Source organism: Notothenia coriiceps, unplaced genomic scaffold, assembly GCF_000735185.1.
Source record: "Notothenia coriiceps isolate Sejong01 unplaced genomic scaffold, NC01 NC01_scaffold00026887, whole genome shotgun sequence".
Lineage (NCBI taxonomy): Eukaryota > Metazoa > Chordata > Actinopteri > Perciformes > Nototheniidae > Notothenia > Notothenia coriiceps.
This window is the reverse complement of record NW_011359588.1, coordinates 74,446-94,160: the sequence shown is the minus strand read 5'-3', so window position 1 is coordinate 94,160 and position 19,715 is coordinate 74,446. Positions and strand designations below refer to the sequence as shown.

Genomic DNA, 19,715 nt, shown 5'->3' with positions numbered 1-19,715 from the left:
GAATAATGACAGGAAGCAGTGTGAAGGGGTAGCTGTATACTTTCAGCAAGTCAGCATTGATGTTATCTTCCCACCGTTTCCCTACCAGCTTCTCCAATCCATTTATAACCGGAGAAGGTCTTAAATGCTTTATGTATGCGCTTGACACAAATCATTCATATAATGAAAAGCGTCTCTATTATTTAGGAACTTATTGTTCCACGGTGGACGCATCAGGGCCCACGTTGGTTAATGTATTTGCTATCTGCATGTTATTATTCTACTCAGACTATGCCAATATTGTATGATATAAAATGTATATAAAGCTTATAAATGTGTATTATTTATGACAAAGTAATTACCATATGGCATACAATGTAATGGTCCCCAGTTAAGAGTGTGAAGGCCTCTTACAATCATTACTAAATGATTCCCGACTTGTGTTTAAGCCAGAAATCAAAGGGTTACTTCACCATAGAGCTTAACAAAGAGTCATTGAGCCGTTAAACTACTGTAGGGTAAGCAGAGATGGATCTGACCATCGAGCAGAGTAAGGTCAAGTAAACACACATTAAAGGAGTTGGCCTTAGAACCTTTTAAAATACACACTGGAGTGCAAATGCCATCCACATCAAATGAGGCTGCGGTCAGGCACCTCCCTTTGAACCCCCTCTCTGCTCTGGTGGGTCAGCTGACGCCTCTACAGCAAAACAGAAGCTACCGCACTGCATTCACCCTCCGACAGACACATAGTGATCACAGTGTTGGGCTAGGATCTGGATTCTCAAACTCCTCAAACAGTCGGAAGATAGATTGTTTGGCAACAGGAATCTTATCTGTGTTGAGTCTGTGTTCAGTTATCTGAAAAATACTTGGATATTTGTCAAAGGAGAGAAACCTTTCTTTATAATTCCGGATTTTTTTTCCATTATTGTCTCCAGTGATTTTAAAGCTCTTTATTATTAAAAGGATAGTTCAAATGTTTGGGGTTGTATACAGTTTTACTTAACACAGGAATGAAGCCATTATCTATGCTCTTGTTGAAGCCACCAAACTCCATTGACGAAAACAGTTATTTAAAGTTGCAGCACACCTAAGTTGCTGTTTTACTGCTGACTCGACTGACTCCATGTCAGACAGCTAAACAGATCAAATGAAGCGCACACTTAAACTGATTTTAAGGTGGGCTTAATATGTTGTGCTGCTGCTCCAGAACACTGCCGAGCTTCAATGCTATAACTTCTCTAAACTGGGGGCATGCCATTTAGTGCAGGGAAGATTGTACAGTTGGTTAAACACACTCTTTTTGTATAAAAGTAGTCATGTGATTACTTGTCTATGTAAAAATATGGATTCTTGCCACTTTAAAAAGTTACATCCGAAGGCAGACTTACCTTTGCGAGGTCCACCAAGGTGTTGGCCTGATCATTGAGTTTCCGTTGCTCCATCTTCACACTGCGCAGTCTTGTAAAGGCAAAGGGAGGTGGGAACAGGAGGAAGAGGGGAAGAAGGAGGTGGAGAAAGGAGAAAGAGGTGGAGGCAAAGAAAGGAGTGGTGGGGGAGTAGATAGTAGAGAGAGACAGATTGTTTCGGGGGGAGAGGGGAAGAGAGGGCCAGTAGGGAAGAGGAAGGAGGAGGAGGAGGAGGAACACAGTTTTTATCAGTGTGCTCTCTGGGTGATGACATTGAAAATAGAGAGGACTGCCTGCATGCATCTTAAATATATGTACTTCACTGTATTTATACATATATAAAGATATGTATATGTATACACAAGCATTCCTGGTCTTGGTCAATGCAATACCAACCAAAACATGCAAAATTGCGGAAGCATACTACACTGATTTGATTTATAAAAAATAAAGACCACCATGTTCATCTGTTTAACAATGCTTCAAGTAGCACATTTTTATCTTTAACATCGAAATATTGAGAGACGATCTTGTTATTGTCAATAAGAGGGGACAAAAAAAATTAATTTAAAACCAGATCATGATGGGTTGTTATTCTTTTTTTTGTTGAAAAAATGCAATATGCTTCCATACAAGAAAATCCCCAAAATCAGTTTGAAATCAAAACATTCTCATCTTTTCCACCCAAAAGTAAGACATTGAAAAAGGAAAAAGATGACATGCCCCTTGTCAGTGCTACACACAGCTCGGTGGTAGGACTTCATATATACACACTGGTCATTCAGTAAGCAGGCAGTGACTGTGAGTGACTTTGTGCACAATGAAATGCCAGTCTTTCGGGGTGTGTGTGTGTGTGTGTGTGTGTGTGTGTGTGTGTGTGTGTGTGTGTGTGTGTGTGTGTGTGTGTGTGTGTGTGTGTGTGTGTGTGTGTGTGTGTGTGTGTGTTCATGGGTTGATGTGTGTATTTGCGTTGATGCCACACATAAAAGATGGAGTGTGCCAAAAATAAATCTTTCTAATGACACTGCCAAACGTACATGGACATTTCAAATAACTTGTGCAATGATACATCGGACATGTTTTGTGATGCCTTCTACATTGTGCCTCTTTATGTCTAATCAAATACATTAAGGCCCCGTAAGAACTGTTAGCGCTGATGCGGATAATGTGTCATTGTTAGCGGTGGCATCACACAGTCATCATTTGGACGTGAGTAAGGAAGAATCTCCCTGTTCGGCAAATTATGAGACAGGATGACATTCAAGGGCATTTATTCATGTGCAAATCAGTATATCAGAGCAGAGTGAGACTGCTCGCTTACGGCTCCATCTCTGTGGGAAGCCGTTTCAGCTGGTGTGAGTCTGTTTGCTCCGCTTTATTTTCCCTTATGGATGTCGAAGAATAGGGGCTAAAAGCTAAAAGCACTACTTATCAGTGTAATGCATAAAGAGTACAATTTGATTCCAGAAAACCACAACCTACGTGATGCGCCTCGTCTTTTTGTGCTGTATCATCACTGTCTTGCGAGCCATGGCATTTTATGACAAATAAGAAATGAAAGCCAAAGTTAAAGGGGCCCTATTATGCTAATTCTCATTTTCATTTTTGTATTTTGTGCCTCTACTGTGACTTGTTTACATGCTTACATTTTCAAAAAGGTCTTTATTTTTCTCATACTGCCTGTGCTGCAGCGCCTATTTTCACCCTCTGTCTGAAACCAGAGCCCAGTCTGCTCTAATTGGCTAGCTTAGAGATGTCCCACCCCTTTAGCCCTAGCCAATAGGAGCGCAAGTGTTACGTAGTGATGTCACTATGTCCAGGAAGTAGACAAAGGAATCCAATCAAGGTGTGTCAGGCAGGATGTGTGCATGGGAGACTCCCTCTACAGAGAAGTTTGGGATTTTAGCCTTTGCAGACCATTTAAATGCACACAAACCTCTTTGATATTATTAAATCAGCAAACATAAAAACCTAATCAAAAGGATGTTATATGAGAGGGTGTGATTTTGTCAGTGTGTGTGTTCATCACAAAGCCATCAGTTGTGTAGGATGAGTTCTGTTGATGCAGGTTAATATAGCCTCCAGAGCAGCTATATTAATCATGGGCAACATAGTACAGTACACCGTAGATGATTATGAACCGCTGACCAACAAAGCTCCAAGCTCACTCTGTGCAAGATGTTTCTTTCTTTCACACGTTCTCTCCAGACAATCCTCCACTATCGACATCGGTGGCAAAATGTTGATGCTTTTTTTTTTTGACATTCCATTCAAAAGGGAAGATGGGAGGGAGAGGGAAGTAGATGGCACACTGAAGTAAAGAAAAAAAACTAAAACAATTCAGCATCTTTTTCTGTTTTTTTTGGTAGCAAATGCTTTTCTTCATGCATGTCAAACGCAAACATGGAGAGAGGAGGACGATGTTGAGGAAACAGTAGGAGGAGGATACATAGAAGACTCAACTTACTTCTGAGCTCTGCAGTGATAGAGCAAAACAAAGACAGAACACAGTACAGAGTTTAACCCCACGACATTCACGAAACGAGTGAAACCATTACACTTCTCACTGTAAGCACAGGGTAAAAGGGGGTTGGAGGGAGAGGGAGACAGGGAGGGGGATAGGAAGGACCATTACACTAGCTTGCAGTGTGTGGGCTTGTGTGTATGAGTTAACATGTGTGTGAGCAACACAATCAAAGGAAATTGTACACTAGAAATGTTATCAGCTATGACTAATCTCACAAGTTTATAAGCAACACAACTATTAATAATACAGTGTAAATGTTATGTTCCCCAAATCACATCTTAAGAACAATTTTCACTGAAATACTGTCGTCCTTTGGGCATGCTGAGTGATTCCCCTCGGTTGCTCTTGGTGAAAAAAATCATCATATTTCTGTCAAACATTTTTACAACACATTAGATTACACAAAGCAAATTCAGAGCAGGACTTACTGGTGAATGGCTTGGAGAAACTTGCGCTGGTGTTTCCGCACCTTGGCATGATCTATCTTCTTGACCAACTTAGTGTGTTTGTAGATGAGCCATGTTTCCCTGAGTACATTGGCAGCTGTGTTCTTTACCTGAGGAGCAACGTGAGAAAGACATACAATGTACAGTAGCTTCAAATCTACAAATTCAGATGTGAAACTCAGGCATACATGATAAATATTAGCAAGAAGTTACATTTACTTTATTTCCAAAACCTGAGTTACAAGCTATGTATTTATAACAAATGAACCAGAGTTACAAGGATTGCAAAGCTAGGAGAAGAAACATCAACATACAACCACAAGGTAAATAACAACAAAGGGATTTGATGTTTAAAAGTGTGACAAAGAGTCAGTTGATGTTACCGAGAGGAACTTTACATTTTGGACTATTTACAACACTCAGATTAGTATCAACACAGGAGAGTTTTACAGATAGTATCATGAGGACAAAGTGTCAACTGGGAGTCAGAACCCTAAAGGGATCTATAAAATAAAAAGTCATAGGAAAATTAGCAGAATAAGAGAGACGAAAACAATTATTTTTGCTACTTACTTGTCTTGTTCTAACCTTCAGAATCATTTTTTTTATTTTTTATTTTGACAGTGTTTATCATTTGACCTCTGAATAGGGTTTAGAAAACTTTACTACTGCAGAACTCTGCGTCTGGGGTGTGGATCTAAATATACATGCCTGCAGATCTAATTTTAGTCTCGCTTTAGTCAACATTCAAATGACAGTCCTAAATGAAATGGGAGGAAACCCTTGATATTTAATCAAAATAACTAGAATGAGATGGCATGCAGTGACTCACTCGTTTGCAGAGTTGTGTGTCCATCATGAAGTTGTGGACGTGTTTCTCAGCCTTGGTCAGCTCCAGCTTCCTGGCTACCACGGCAACCACCAGTGCAGTGCAACCAGCTCCCTGTTCACAAACACACGGACAAACAAACATAGCAACAACAACATTTTGTTTGTGAGCTTTTTAAAATGAAAAATTGATAAAGAACAGAAAGGACCAGTAAAGAAACATTACAAAACAGTTTAAGTCATTAAACGTATTTAACCATGAAGTTACATTTGGTAATGCCCCTAAAACTCTTCTGAAAAACCAGATTAAAGAACAGTGAAACTGAGATCTTTTTTTTGTATAAACAACTTTTTGGGCACTTTTTCTTTGGACAGAAATGTATGGTATTCAGCAGGACGGAATATACTTATACGAAAAAGAACTGGACTTTGTAATAAAAGGAAGTACGCAGGTGATTTAATAGATTGTAAAGGACTCAAGCTACTGCAAACTCATCAATCATAATTATTTGATCTTCAAATATTTATCCACTCAACTCAATATTTGAATACAAAATTCAACTTATTTAGTTATGTTGCTTGTGCAGTATGTTCAGAGTGCGGTTTTAGTTTTCAAATGTTCCTGTGACAGTGTTAGATATGTATCTGTGTGAAGAAGAGAGGAACCCACCATAATCCCTGTAAGCAGACACACGCCTTTCCCACAGTACGTGTGTGGTACCATGTCACCGTAGCCGATGGAGAGGAAGGTAATCGAGATAAGCCACATGGCTCCCAGGAAGTTACTGGTCACTTCCTGTTTGTCATGATACCTGAAGGGATGAAGATAAGCAGAAGCGGGATACAAAAAGTGAGTAAAACCGCACACAGTTTCTTGAACGTGAGCATGCTGGAGAATAATGTGGTGCCGTGTGAACCAAACAGGTGGTGGAGGGGGTGAAGAAAGAAATCATGGTGCAAGGTGTTACACCTGTTCTGTAAAGCCTAGAGTAAAAAAAAAAAGTCCATTCTGAGATTTAAAAAAAAGAAATGAGATCCAATGGATTTGCAGGATGTTTCTATTCTTCTTTGAGTAATTGAGAAACTTAAAAAGAGAAAGATGTTTGATGCGTAAGAAACTTTAACTAACATTTTGGGCAAACAAAATAAAAATTGTCGATGTTTTTGAGAGAGCAACATCACTAAGAATGTTTCATGTTCAGTGTCTGTCAATTTGAAAAGAATAACCATTTGCTGAGAGGAATGATATGAAGGAGCATTCAATAATGAGTTTGAGGTCAAATCACTTACTCTTGTCGTACATTTGCATATAAATGACCGTTTTAGGCAACATGTTTCAAATGACAAAGAGACGGGACATGTCGCTGTGAGTGACTGGATAAAGAGCACCGCAGGTCAAACTGGATTTGAATGCGACAACTCAACAAATGTAATGTCAAAGCAACCAAAAATGCACATACAGCTGCAATAAATCAAACCAACAATTGGCTTATTGGTCACGGTTTGCTGCAACTCTTCCTCCCTAGAGTTTCCGCTGTCCGAAAAAAAGGTTTGGCAATGCAAATCATCACTTCAAACATGTTGTTTGCTGAAAATAGCTGACAGCGATGCTTGAATTGTCAGTCCAAAAAACACACACTGTACAAAGCCGGATTTATGATGACATTCCCATACCTTTTGCAGCAAGACGAAAGTCCATCTGCCTCACCCCCGCCCCCCCATTCAACTCGTCTAATTATTCTCAACTCGTCTAATTATTCCCAATGGGCTGTCTAGGAGGAGATTAGATAAGCTTTAATTTTGGAGTTGATTTTAACTTAATATTCATTAAACACTTTGAGACAACATCTCGCCAACATCCTTCTGACAGGACAACTTAGATGGAGTCTAATTTCTTGGGATTTTGTAGAAGCTTTTCTAAAGGGTATTCTGACCGAGCCAATCATGAATTGCTAACATCGAACTATCCAGCGGCGTCTCAGCATGTGGACTCAAAATGGCCAGAACAATCCGCTCTAATTAGAGATTGGAGCAATTTTCGATGAGTCCCTTAAGTTTTATTTTCCAAACGAAGGCAACTGCCCGATCCTCTTTCTCCTCCAAGACATCCTATTGTTATCACATATCAAATATGAACTATTAACTAATCTATCACAGGTGTCTCTTCATGATCAAAGTCAGGAAAAAAAGAAGAAGCTGTGAGCACCTTTTCCCCCTTCAAATGATAAAAAAGTGTGCGGTATGTGGGATTCAAGCTCCCTAAATGACATGCAGAAAAGCAGTCTGTGCAAAACCATGCAGGAATAAAAAAGATCACTGCATCCTGCATGCTTCAACACCAGTATATTGAGAGCAGGGGAGCAGTGGGAAAAACATAGGTTCCATTTAGAGATGGAAAAACAACCTCTGACAAATACTGCAGTATCACCAGGTGTTGGGGGGGTTGTACTGCTTTGTGAACAGGGGCTCATTTGTAAACAGTGGGGTAGGATCGGATGAGTAACAAGGGAAGAAGCTCATTGAATTTGACACCCCTGTCTCTTTTACCTGCATCCCAACACTTCGCCAGCTGCCCTTTGATAGCTGCCAGGGGGCTAAACTTGATCAGCTAGCTAAATATTGTAATTACAAGTGACTAGTATGTTAATTTCATTCATCTTGTCATCAAGGGGGAGCCGAGAGTGAGTCATGTCTTAGAGGCAAGCAAGGAATGTGCAATATAGTTAACAATGCATAGTGCATTATATTTTCTCTAAACTACATTAATGAGCTTTGACAAAAAAGCAGAAGGTTGTTTTTTGTATAATAAAACATTTTAGATTTAGACTGTTTAATAATCTGTTTTTCTAATGGTGGAAAAACGTTTCCAACGAGCATATCACAATAATTCTCGTCTCTGAAACAGCCGTAAGGGGATAGAGACAGAGGCTGAATGGGGAGCTGATCGATAGCGTTTTAAGGCTCTCAATATACCGTGTCAATTTTTGGAATAGCATGGAGAAGAGCTGGCACCACTTTCAACCTATTCTAGGACAAGAGGTATATCGTGTCTAGAGCAGACACTTTTATCCCCCCCTGGTAAATTCACCCTGACAGACACTCTGCAGCGAAAGCATTTAAACCAAATTCACAAATATTTCAGAGATGATGTTGTTTATCCACTCCTGTACATAACATAATGTTGTGATTCACATCCGAATGAGTTATGAAACTTTGCGTCAGTGGTGGGTTAGAGCAGGGAGAACCACACGAGAGAAATCTGTCAAACTAAAAAGGGGCAACAATAATAACAAAACTCTCAGCAATGTCTTCAAAGTATGACCAATGTATCAAAAAGTCTCTCACTTAGTGTAGCTGTGCACTAATACATTATTTCAAATTCATGTAACCGCCATTGTGTGTAAATAAGCTCATGATGCATTCTCCTGAGGAAATACGGGGGGCAAAGTCAATCAAACAACCTCTGAACAAACACTCATGATGGATCAAATGAGAAAAACACATGCACGCACACACACACGCACACACACACACACACACACACATTCACACACTTATGAAGCACTAAAAACACAAAAATGTATAATATTTCGGATTTACGTTCAAGACATGAAAGATTTCACATGCAATGCTTAAAAAGTTACTAAATAAATGTGTTTTGTCCTCAATGCTTTAATTCAAAGTGCTTATCTTAAAGGTTAAAATTTCATTTTGTTGTTTTTTTTATGTTGTTCTGGAGTATACTGTTTCACTTCACATTCATTCGACTGTGAAGCCGCCATGACACACTGCTTTTAAAATGAGAAGAGGAGTGCTTGAGGTATCACACATTTAAATTTCCCTTCCGTGTTTTGTGTGTGTCCCCCCCCCCCTCTTCCCGCGTATATTCACGATGTCTCGCAGATCCCACGCAGCAAGTAGGAAATGAACCCAGCTCACACTGTCCGCTCTTCGCAGCAGCGGGCTGCGCAACGTCCCGGAACCCAGACCCCACGCAGCATTCTCATCTGTTTGCCCTTACTGGTGTCATATTCTGGTTGCTGTAACAGTGGTAGACTTATCAGAACAGAGTGGGCGAGCTGACCAATCAGAGCACAGTGGGCTCACAGGGAGGGGGGGGGGGCAGGAGTTCCAACAAGGACAGAGTGAATACGCATACTATACAGAGATGCTGTATGAGAAACCAATGTGAGTTTGGAAAATTGCACAATATAAATCTTCTATTCTAGTAGACCTCAACAATGGAATCATGATCAGTAGAAATGGCCATGACATGGGACCTTTAAGAACAGCAAAAGTTTTAATATCGTTTTTTGTAGAGGGTGATGACGTCAGAGCATCGTCCTACAGTATGTGCCGGCACAGCTCAATTTAACCCCTGCCAATATGCAAACTCTGTATAAGAATCTACTTTACCTCGAAGGCTGCTGCTCAACTTTCCTCAGTTATTGCCTGAGTACAATAACAGCACTTCGCCTCTTCCCCTTGCATTTTGGTTTCACATCAACGAAAACAAATTAAAACAATTTTTCAACGAGTGCAAGTCTTGATGAAATAAATGAATTTGAACGCTGGCTGAGATTATTCGGGGACAAATGTGTTGGGATGCTCCTCGGGGAGCGTGTTAGTTGCAGTAAACATGAACAGAATTAAAAAGTGATGATGACCTAATTTAAAAAACTGCAAACCTAACAGTGCTTTTACAGCGCAGCCAATATGCAAAGCAAGTAAAAACAAGCAAGCAGCATCAAAATCAAACTAGTGATTTTATGATATGTGCATTTTAAAGCTTTGAAGTAAAAAAAAAGTAGCAGCGCAACTTAGTAAAACTAAGCTAAGTCAAAAGAAGTTTCAGCTTAATATATTGTTGTTAATGCTTAAACTGCAGAACAATTAAGATACACCAAGTTTGGCAGTTTAGCACAATAAGTTCTGATGGCAATGTCTGTCTGTGTATCTTCTAAAATACAATTTCTTGGAGGGATTCACAGACGTGCAGACGTTCCTGGTCCCCAGAGAATGTATCTTAATAACTTTGGTGATCGTCCAACTTTTCCTTTAGTGCCACTATGCTTTTAATTAAAATGCCTGGGCAACTGTTGGAGTGATTGTCATGAAATTCAGATCAAATTCATGTCCTTCATACAATGAATTGTTATAACTTTGGTACAAATGTTTCCAGTCAAATCACTTCGGGTTTACGACTTAATATCCACAAAACCAAGGACAGTCCCAATCAGCCTCAGCTGTCTTTACTGCTCATTAGAAAATGTCAGCATGCTAAACTAAGAGGGTCGACATGGTTAACGTTAATCCTGCCAAACATCAGCATTAACATTGTCACTGTTAGCATGCAGTCTTTAGCATTTAGCTCAAAGCACCACTGTGCCGAAGTACTCCAAGTTTTACACACATTTGAACTCTTCCGGTGTTGGCTGTAAAGTGTACAGTGAAAAAATCTTAAAGTGGTCCTATTCTGATCAATTTCAGGTTTCATATTTGTATTTTGTGCGTGAACTATGACATGTTTCCATGCCGTAATGTGCAAGAAGGTCTTTATTTTCTCATACTGCCTGTGCTGCAGCACCTCTTTTCACCCTCTGTCTGAAACCAGAGCCCAGTCTGCTCTGATTGGTTAGCTGGCCGGCTCTGTTGTGATTGGTCAACCACTTAGACTAAGGGGTGGGACATCTCTATAATATACAAAGGTTTGGAGTGCCAGCCAATAGAAACAGTGTTACATAGTTTATGATTAAGATAGACTTGATTAGCCTTTGTGCCGTATATTAGTCGCGGGGAATGAAATGATTTTGTTGCACCAACAGCAATACCATAGCACTCTAATAATAAATTATACATAATGTATTGCTGTCAACCAATTAAATTGTGAATCCAAAAGTAAAGACCTGCTTGGATTAGCTGACTCGCAGATTTCTCAGCGAGGCAGGCTTCAGGCCTCCGTTGCCAGAAATGATCAAGTATATGAGTTTGTGAATCTCATCCATTTTAAAGATGCTGGATAATAACATTGTGAGCGTCTGATACAGTGATATAACTAGTGAGATTTCCTGCAAGTCATCCTTTTATAAATTAAAAAAATGTAGTCCATCAAGGAAAAATGTGTCTTTCTTGGCCCATGCTACACCCATTCCACCAAGATTTCATGAAAACCGGGTCAGTAGTTTTTCCGTTATCTTGATGACAAACAAACAAACCCAACAAAAAAACACCTTGGAAGAGTAAAAGACAGGTAACATAACCCGTTGAAACAGTCATGAGTTACTAACCTTGTAAAGTTTCTCTACTAAGCTGAGCACAAGTCAGGCTTTTTCTGTCCATTTTAACCTTAAGGGCCACTAGATGGGAAGCTCCGTTCAAAATCCCTTAATCTCAACGTTTTCAGGGCTGGAAGGTGGCGTATGTCTCTAAAGTAACAAGATAGGGAGTGTCCTATTACAGATGTTTCATTAGGCTGGAGACACATCTGAAAAGTTCTTAGCAGTCCTCCTGTAATCTTTATAAAAAAGGAACTTTGCTCCTATTGTTTAAGTTTACTTTGCTGCAAACTCTGTGTATGCAACCTTCAGGGGACACGGCGAGCTTTGAAACACCACCACCACTCCACCTCCACTGAAATACAGCTCAGCATTTTCTTTCATGTTCCAGTCCTACCAATGCGTTCAGCAAAATACCTAATCTGCTGAGCTTCTGCCCACAACACCCAGTTTTGCATAAAGGTAGCACTTGCTCATTGATCGCAAGAGATTGACTATGCACGCATTCAGGCGCCACAGAAAAAAAACAAGTTTTTAAGCTGTTATTTTTTTATATGAAATAGTTTCATTTCTAGATGTTTGCCTATCCCTAAGAGAAACGTGTTCTATAGCTCACAAAACATGTCCTAGTAGAGATGAGAGAATAGGTATTGATGAGTGCTATGTACGTTAAAATAACTAGAACTGTACCTAAAGATGTTATCTTATATTTTTGCTCACATTTTGTTGAAAAAATATACAGGAAACGACAACGTTTCACAATGTCAGAGCAGCAATTTAAATAGCAATTTAAATAGCTCAACTACCATTACCCGAAATACATATATTTGGCAAAAGTAATTTTCTAAATATCAGGGTTTTATGTCCACTTAGACTATCATTTTTCTTTAAAACCCCTTAATAAATCTTATATATATATTAATATAAACAGATAATACATTTTACTTGAGGTAAGGGGGTACCTTGAGACTATGCATTACTGACACTAAGCAAAAAGACAACTTCTGCATTTTTTTAAATGATATATAAGCAACATCTGACTCTGAGGGTCCTTTAACTTTAAGCTACTACCAGCTGTCTCTGAACAAAGAACAGCACCGCCTCGGTTCGTGATCAGATCGTATCTCAGGTGATTATCACTTCCACATTCTCTGTTATGCAGACATGCTTTGCAGGCTTTGTATATGACTTTGCCATAGGCTGCAATCAATACTATGCCTGCTGAGCGTGCATAGTTTAAAACAAATGATCAGATCAAATCATCAAACCATAGAGAATCCACCTGTCCTTGAGGTTGCAAACAATTTGCATAAAATCCATCTGACTTTGTGGAAGAGATTTCATTTTAAACATAATCTAGAAAATGTGTAGGAGAGGTACTTAGACACTTGGAATTGAAAATGCATGGCAAACTGTACAGAGCGTTCCCTCTGTGATCCTTGGTGTCCACTGTATTGAGTCGTTTTGGACAGTTTGTTCTCTGCTGTCTGTCAGATTAATACCAGCGTTTGTGGACAAAATGCTTTAAAATAAAATATACATTTCAAGGTTGATATAGTTTGAATAATGAGGAATTATTTTTGCCATGCATTTGATTGCATTCTTAATAATTAATACACACACTAAAATGGACAGCATGTTATTCTAAAATGTGGGTCAGTGTGGTTGCACTTGTAGCCTGGAAACTGTAAAGATGTAAAACCGGCCTGAATATTTTATGTAAAGCTGTGGTTGGCGTGACAAAGTTCAAGTTGCAGCGTTGTGCGTTTCTCTGGTTCTACATTTCGGACTGTGTGTTCTTGGCTGCCGGAGTTTGTATCTTGTGGCTAAGCGATGACACACTCAGGATGTCAAACCCGGGGTGTAGCTGACCAGTAACTCGAGCCTGATAATCCAGTGCTGCGTTCTGAGGGAAAGTCAGCTGAACTTTCAGACAGCTTGCCTAGGGGTCCTCACCCGAGAAAACGAGGTGAGAAACAGCAGTCTCACAACACCTCCAAATGGAGTTTTGTTTCAGATAACAGAGTTAGAATAGGAGAGGAAGGGAATTAGATAACAGTTAAAGAGAAAAAAAGGTGCATTAGACCGGAGAGGCAGGCACGCAAGTGTGTAACTGAGTTCTGGCTGGATTAGGCCCGCTTGTCATCAGTAGTAGGGAGAGATGAGCAAAAATGGCAAAGCATGCTACGTTAGATGGGTACAGTAGGAGATCTGCAAAGGATCAGTCAGGAGTTAGAGAGAGGGAGGGAGCCTTGTGGTAGCAAGGGAGAAGCCAAAAGAGCTTAGTTAAGGAGCTTAGTTGAGGTAGGTTAGATCTGAAGATGGGCTGTATCAAGAAAAGAACGGAAAGTGGGCCAGTGACCAGCGTTAAATCCATCTACTGTAACATTAGCATCCCTCCAAACTCCACCCTGCCTCCACCCCTCTGTGTCCCTGCTTGTGTATCTTTCATTCCCCCCATCCAGGCATTTTCAAGATAGACTCTGTGCTTGTCTCACACCGTACTGTCTTGTGATTGGCTCAGGAGCGTGGTCAATGTGTGACACTGTAACTGCGCATTTAACAGAAGATACAAAAGTCACACACAGCACTTTGGGAAACAAGCGCCTCTGCTTTTTTTTTGCCCTCCACTTTTTAGTTGATATGATGGGATTGATAAGTAAACATTAAAAACGCTCATGTTGTTTCAATGTTCACCAGAGGAAGGGACGAAGGGGGATGAGGACATTTGGTTTTAACGGGTGTAAACTAAATCCGGAGTCACTGCATTCACCACAGAACACACCCCTTCTACAAGGTCTATATTTACTATAGAAACCAATGCCTTTACCTACCTAGCTCTGAACTGTGTAACACTAGTGGAATATAGCTGCAGATGAAAATAAGGCTGTTATAGATAGTAAGAGACAAAAATGACAATACCTAATATACGAAATTACTTGATATTTGTCCTCTCCCTATTTATTCCCATTCTCTTTGGCTACAGGAGATAGATGTCCTCGCCGTTAGAGCAAAATCTCTAGGGCAGAAGCAACAGAAGTCTGTGGAAAAACCATTAGAACACTCTTCAATTACTTTGTGAAGGGAGACACATAATGGGATGGTAATGTGTGAACACAAAGAACAGAAAGGCTTTTGCTCCGAGACAAATCTTTGGAGTCGCGGCTAAAAAAGACTTTTTTTGAAATACGGATCTATAACAATTGCATAAGGAGAATAAATGTGAGAGACAAATTGCCCTCTGGCAGAGTCATGAAGGTGACTTGAAGGAGCTGCTCAATTTTAGCACAAATGTCCTCCTCCTCCTCCTCCTCCTCTTCCTCCTCCCGGCCTATCCCACGTTAGCAAAGAGACACTTGTTTCAAAGTGCTGCTCACACCATTGGTCTCTACTCCATTAAAAGCTTGTTTCCTTAGCAGAAGGATGGTGCCACTTTCATGCCAACTAGAGGGTCTACCTAACCCTCCTTTTCCATACTGAGTTTGGAAAGGATCATCGGTTAATTGTTTTAGAGGGGCTGCCCCTTCATGCCACTAACCCCCCCCCCCAACCCTCCAACCCCACTCAGGGCAGCAGTGACACCAGCTCGGTGCAAAACGATTCGTGGTGTTTGTTCCATGGCTAAAGAACGAGGACTCACATGGTATCCCTATGGAGCAGCAGAGTGGGGAAATAGAAAGTACAACAAAACATTATACAAACACACACACATGCACCACACACACCTACATATGCATGCTCGCACCCATCCGCAGTTACACACAAATCCACCCATCTGAACACACGTTATTCTGAAATAAAAAGTCAAGGCTTGACGGCATGCACTACTCATGTGTCACAGAACATGTCTGAAGAAAAAGATTCTGCGTTTTGTATTTAAAAGACAGGTTAGGTCCAGGTTTCCAAATGCCTTATGTAAGGTTCTGGATTATTTCTTGTTGTTATTTACCAAATATTTGCTATGGAATACCTGTCTTAATTAGATACATTGTCTCAATGTTTAGCAAAGACTTTTGCTGTTACATTTTTATAATAGTTAAACATTTGGGGAAACAGTTGTAGGGCTAACTTTGGCTTAGCTTAAAGAATGGAAACAGCAAGTCTGGCTAACAAAATATTTTTCAAACTCACCAATTTACACTTTGTTTATAGCATTATTCGCTTTTACCAAACCATTTAAAGGCTGGGATCAGTAACTTTCTCAGGTTTCGGCTGGTTTCACGTCTTTGTGCTAAACTAAGCTGCCGTTTCAAGCTACATTAACCATAGTACATAAGAGTGGCATCCATCTTCTTGTGTTACTTTCTATAGGAATGCTAATAAGCATCTTCCCCTTAAATATCAAACTTCTGTTTATCTTTGAGGCTGGGTAACAAAGAGTAGAGTAGCCTGCTGAGCTGGACTGTAAAGAGACATGGCTTATAGGACAAAACTGGACAGTGTGATATTTGAACGTGTGCCAACATTATGTTGAGGTGACGCCAGTTCCACCTCACTGTGTTCCAGAGGAGCAGGGGTCAAAGCAGCTGCTCTTTTCTCTGCAAGCTTTAAACCCACAGACTAACAGCCGGAGGTGCTGAGGGTACGAGAGGATCCAGGGTTTGGCGTGCGAGGTGTGGGGGGGTTAGTGACAGGTGTTAACACGGCAGGGAGTTAAAAGGAGAGGGAGAGGTAGAGGAAGGGGAGGGGGGGTACTTAGTAAGAGCAGACGAGGATGCCTGATGTTTACACTGCAGCACATGTGCAGTTTCATAGTAGGCCTGACAGGAATTGTTGCTATAGATCTTCCACGCTCCACCCTCCCTACTTAAGTCCCCCTTCCACTCCAACTACGCACAAATGACTTTGAAACATCAAAGCTGGCATTAATGTCTAATTTCCCTATGCAAATGCAAAATGAGAAAGAAAACCAAAAAAAAACCTTTCAGTTCTCCCTGCCTCTTTCACTTTCACTGAGAATCGCTGCTGTCCCCTGGAGACGAAACACGATGTGCAGTTTTGGGGAGAAAAACGGGTTGGGGGATCCTGGGGGCTGCTCTGCATTACCAAAACAAACCATTCAGCAAACAAACAATTATACGCTCATGAATTATGGACAAGCCATCTAAAATAGCTATAGCGTGGGGAGTCGTGGAGCAATTGCTGAGCTAATGAAACGTATGTTGTGTGTTTTTAAACAGTAGTGGAGTAGTATGTATTACGGCTTCATGAGTACAATATTTATACGTCAATTATTACGATTATTCCCCTTAATTCTTTCTACCGGTGCAGCTGAGTGACTGAAAACAACGCAACACTGAGAAACCTAGGAAAGATCAGATAGGAAAGTGAAGAAGGAAAGGGGTCTAGTAATCCACAACGCGTGAATGAGCATCAGCCATTTTGTTTTTCAATCTGTCCCCAGCAACATCCATTATTCACAACTCTGTGTTTACCTCTCACAGACGCGCACAGTCCATGCCGCAATGATCCAGGAGGATATACTGAACACCAGCAGAACAGTTCCCGGACAGATGGTCATGAGGGTCTTCATGACGAAGCGTGTGTTGAAGTTGATCTTGTTGAGAGCGCCGATGCTGCGAGACGAAGCGTCCGTGAACAGTTTGCTGTGGAGCAACATGACCCTGCCTATCAGGTAGAGTCTCAGGAACATGGGGATGGAGAGGATGATGTCCACGTCAGCATCGGCCTCCGACGGCGTGTAGGTGAAGGCCAGCCGCGCCTTCCAGGTGAAGACGTAATGTCCCGGGATGGGATGGATGGCACACACCAGCAGCTCCAGCACGATGAAGAAGATCCGCTCATACGTCATGGCTATCCTCCAATCGTCCGCACCATTGTCGACCATAAACAGCTTTAAAGAAAAACAGACAAACATCAAAGACTTCTTTTAAATCTCTACTTGCAATACTCAGTTGGGTGTTTGAGGCATTTTCAGCATTTTTCATCCCTTTCAACCTCCACACCTTGAAAGTGTTTATCATTTCAAACTTAGATTGTGAGACACATTATTCAAATCAAACCCACAGATTTCATTTGAAATTCTAGTCAAGATATGAAGAAGTCATGCTTAAATTAGAGTAAAATATGTATAACATGAAGGAGAAGACATGTAGACATTTAGCATTCAGTGTATTGCTATAGCCATAACAAGTGGCAACCAAGATTTGTATATCTTATTTAACTCAGATCAGAAGACTGATGCCGCTCAGATCAAGCAGCACAATAATAATAAAACAAATGCAATAGAAATCTGCAAAATACAACTTCATGTACAAAATAAAAGTTGTCTACAGATGTATTTATTTAGTAGCTATGTATAACAGTTTATCTATTTTTTTTATTGTTGAACAAAATACCACACATGTTGTGATTCTTATTCTGTTCAACCAAATACTTTCATGTGTGTACTGTTCTTCTGTGTGTCATTCTTTGTATTTTACTAACTAACTCATAAATTATACCATTTCATATAATTTATTTTAAGCATACAGTAGTAAAAATGGTATTTCAATATTTTTACCAGGGCCCAATTGCCAAATACGAAAGCTTCATGAACATTATCTTCCCAAAACTGATACCAAAAGCAGCTGGTATCATTAAAAGAATAAAAAGAATAACAAAAAGGTTGTTATTAATTTAGACTCACCTGGATTTCCCGGGCATGGTACATTATTATAAGACCAAGCAATATAACAGTGGAAAGGCTGATAAGGCATTTCAGTGCAAATGAGTATGAAGATTCCTGTGGTGAGAGAAGAAGAAAAGAAAAAAGATCTCAGACATTGTTAAGTGAGCACAATAAACACATACAACCAGATCTTACATACAGTAAGATATACACAACAAGATTATCAATAGATTATCAATTCATAAACCAATGATTATTAAGTTGTATTATACTACTTAGCAACAAGGTGAAATGAAGTAGTAGAGTGCATTTAATCATTCATAATTTTTATACTTTTTTTATGTTGGCTTTATGCAGCATAAATGTCCAAATGAACACGTGCACGTAAGTCCATGAAAGTATATACACAGCCTTCACCTCTATATACACACACACACACACACACACACACACACACACACACACAGTGCTTATTAGCCCAGACGTGTAACAGAGCAGATAATTGGGTTTTACACACAAACAGGGCAGTCAGGGTGTTGCTTAACAACGCAGCTGCAGGTGTAGGTGCAGCCTGATATTATATATGGAGGATGTTCCCCACCATCTAAACTACCAATTAATCAAAGCCCAGCACTTAGAGGGGGACTTTCCACTTAATGGTAGGTGCAGAAAAGGCAAGGCTAGCATTAGCAGGGGGGGAACCACAGAGAGCGATGCTGGTGATAAATAGGCCAGCTGGAGACTAGCGCTGCTGTGTTGTGTTTGTGTGGACACGGGGGCCATAGATCTAGGAAATGAGAACCTGCACCACTCAAGTCCTCCCCATGTTGGTAAAATGCTATTTGATAAATCAATTTAACAGCAAGGGTATAAAAGTGCGGCCTGCAGAAGGCTAACGGTTGTAGGGCTGTTATTATAATAACAACGGCGACGACAAATGACGAGAACAACAAGTGGAAATATCCCTCATAATCGTCAGTGTGATGAAAGTGAGAGCTGCTGAACATTACTCTATCCTTCGGTGGTCCATATAGCAGAAAGTATTTTTAGCTATCAATTAGATTGCTTTGGCCCTCAGGTGGACGACATGTTCTCAAGACGTTGTTTTGACAGGTCCCTGGTGAAATAACATTGAGTAAAACAATTAATCCACCTGCCAGAGGTTCAAGGACTTTCCAGTCCCAGTGCTCCCTGCCTCTTTCCCTCCTTCTGGTCCCAGAAAGCCTCAGCTGAGCCCCAGGTGTCTGAATGATGTGGCGTAAGACGGAATATAAGGACCATCCAACGGTCTTATGTGTGTGTGCGTGCGTGCGTGCGTGCGTGCGTGCGTGCGTGTGTGTGCGTGTGTGTTGGAGGGGCATCGACTGTAACACTCAGAGGTGGGAGGTCACTTCCATTTCAGCTGCGCTCATCTTGATGAATGGACTGAACCCCACTCAGTAATAGTCATAGACAGACCCATTGACTTCCTTAAGACCCCATTAATCCTTTTATAGATTACCACAGTCTCTTACTAGTTCACACACACACACACACACACACACACACACACACACACACACACACACACACACACACACACACACACACACACACACACACACACACACACACACA

General features: G+C 40.6%; 1 protein-coding gene across 3 annotated transcripts in view; it reads right to left on the bottom strand.

Moving 5' to 3' along the window:
* Positions 1 to 19,715, bottom strand: part of LOC104957383 (small conductance calcium-activated potassium channel protein 2-like) — a 69,953-nt gene that overhangs the window by 5,087 nt on the left and 45,151 nt on the right. Inside the window, exons 3-9 of one of the 3 annotated variants that reach the window (XM_010785009.1) lie at positions 18,117 to 18,212; positions 16,903 to 17,321; positions 5,863 to 6,004; positions 5,197 to 5,307; positions 4,347 to 4,474; positions 3,859 to 3,867; positions 1,374 to 1,443 (exon numbers count right to left, since the gene is read on the bottom strand). In XM_010785009.1, coding sequence (XP_010783311.1) covers positions 1,374 to 1,443; positions 3,859 to 3,867; positions 4,347 to 4,474; positions 5,197 to 5,307; positions 5,863 to 6,004; positions 16,903 to 17,321; positions 18,117 to 18,212 — 975 coding nt within the window. The remainder of the gene's footprint in view (positions 1 to 1,373; positions 1,444 to 3,858; positions 3,868 to 4,346; positions 4,475 to 5,196; positions 5,308 to 5,862; positions 6,005 to 16,902; positions 17,322 to 18,116; positions 18,213 to 19,715) is intronic. The other 2 variants (XM_010785011.1, XM_010785010.1) reach the window with 2 other exon arrangements.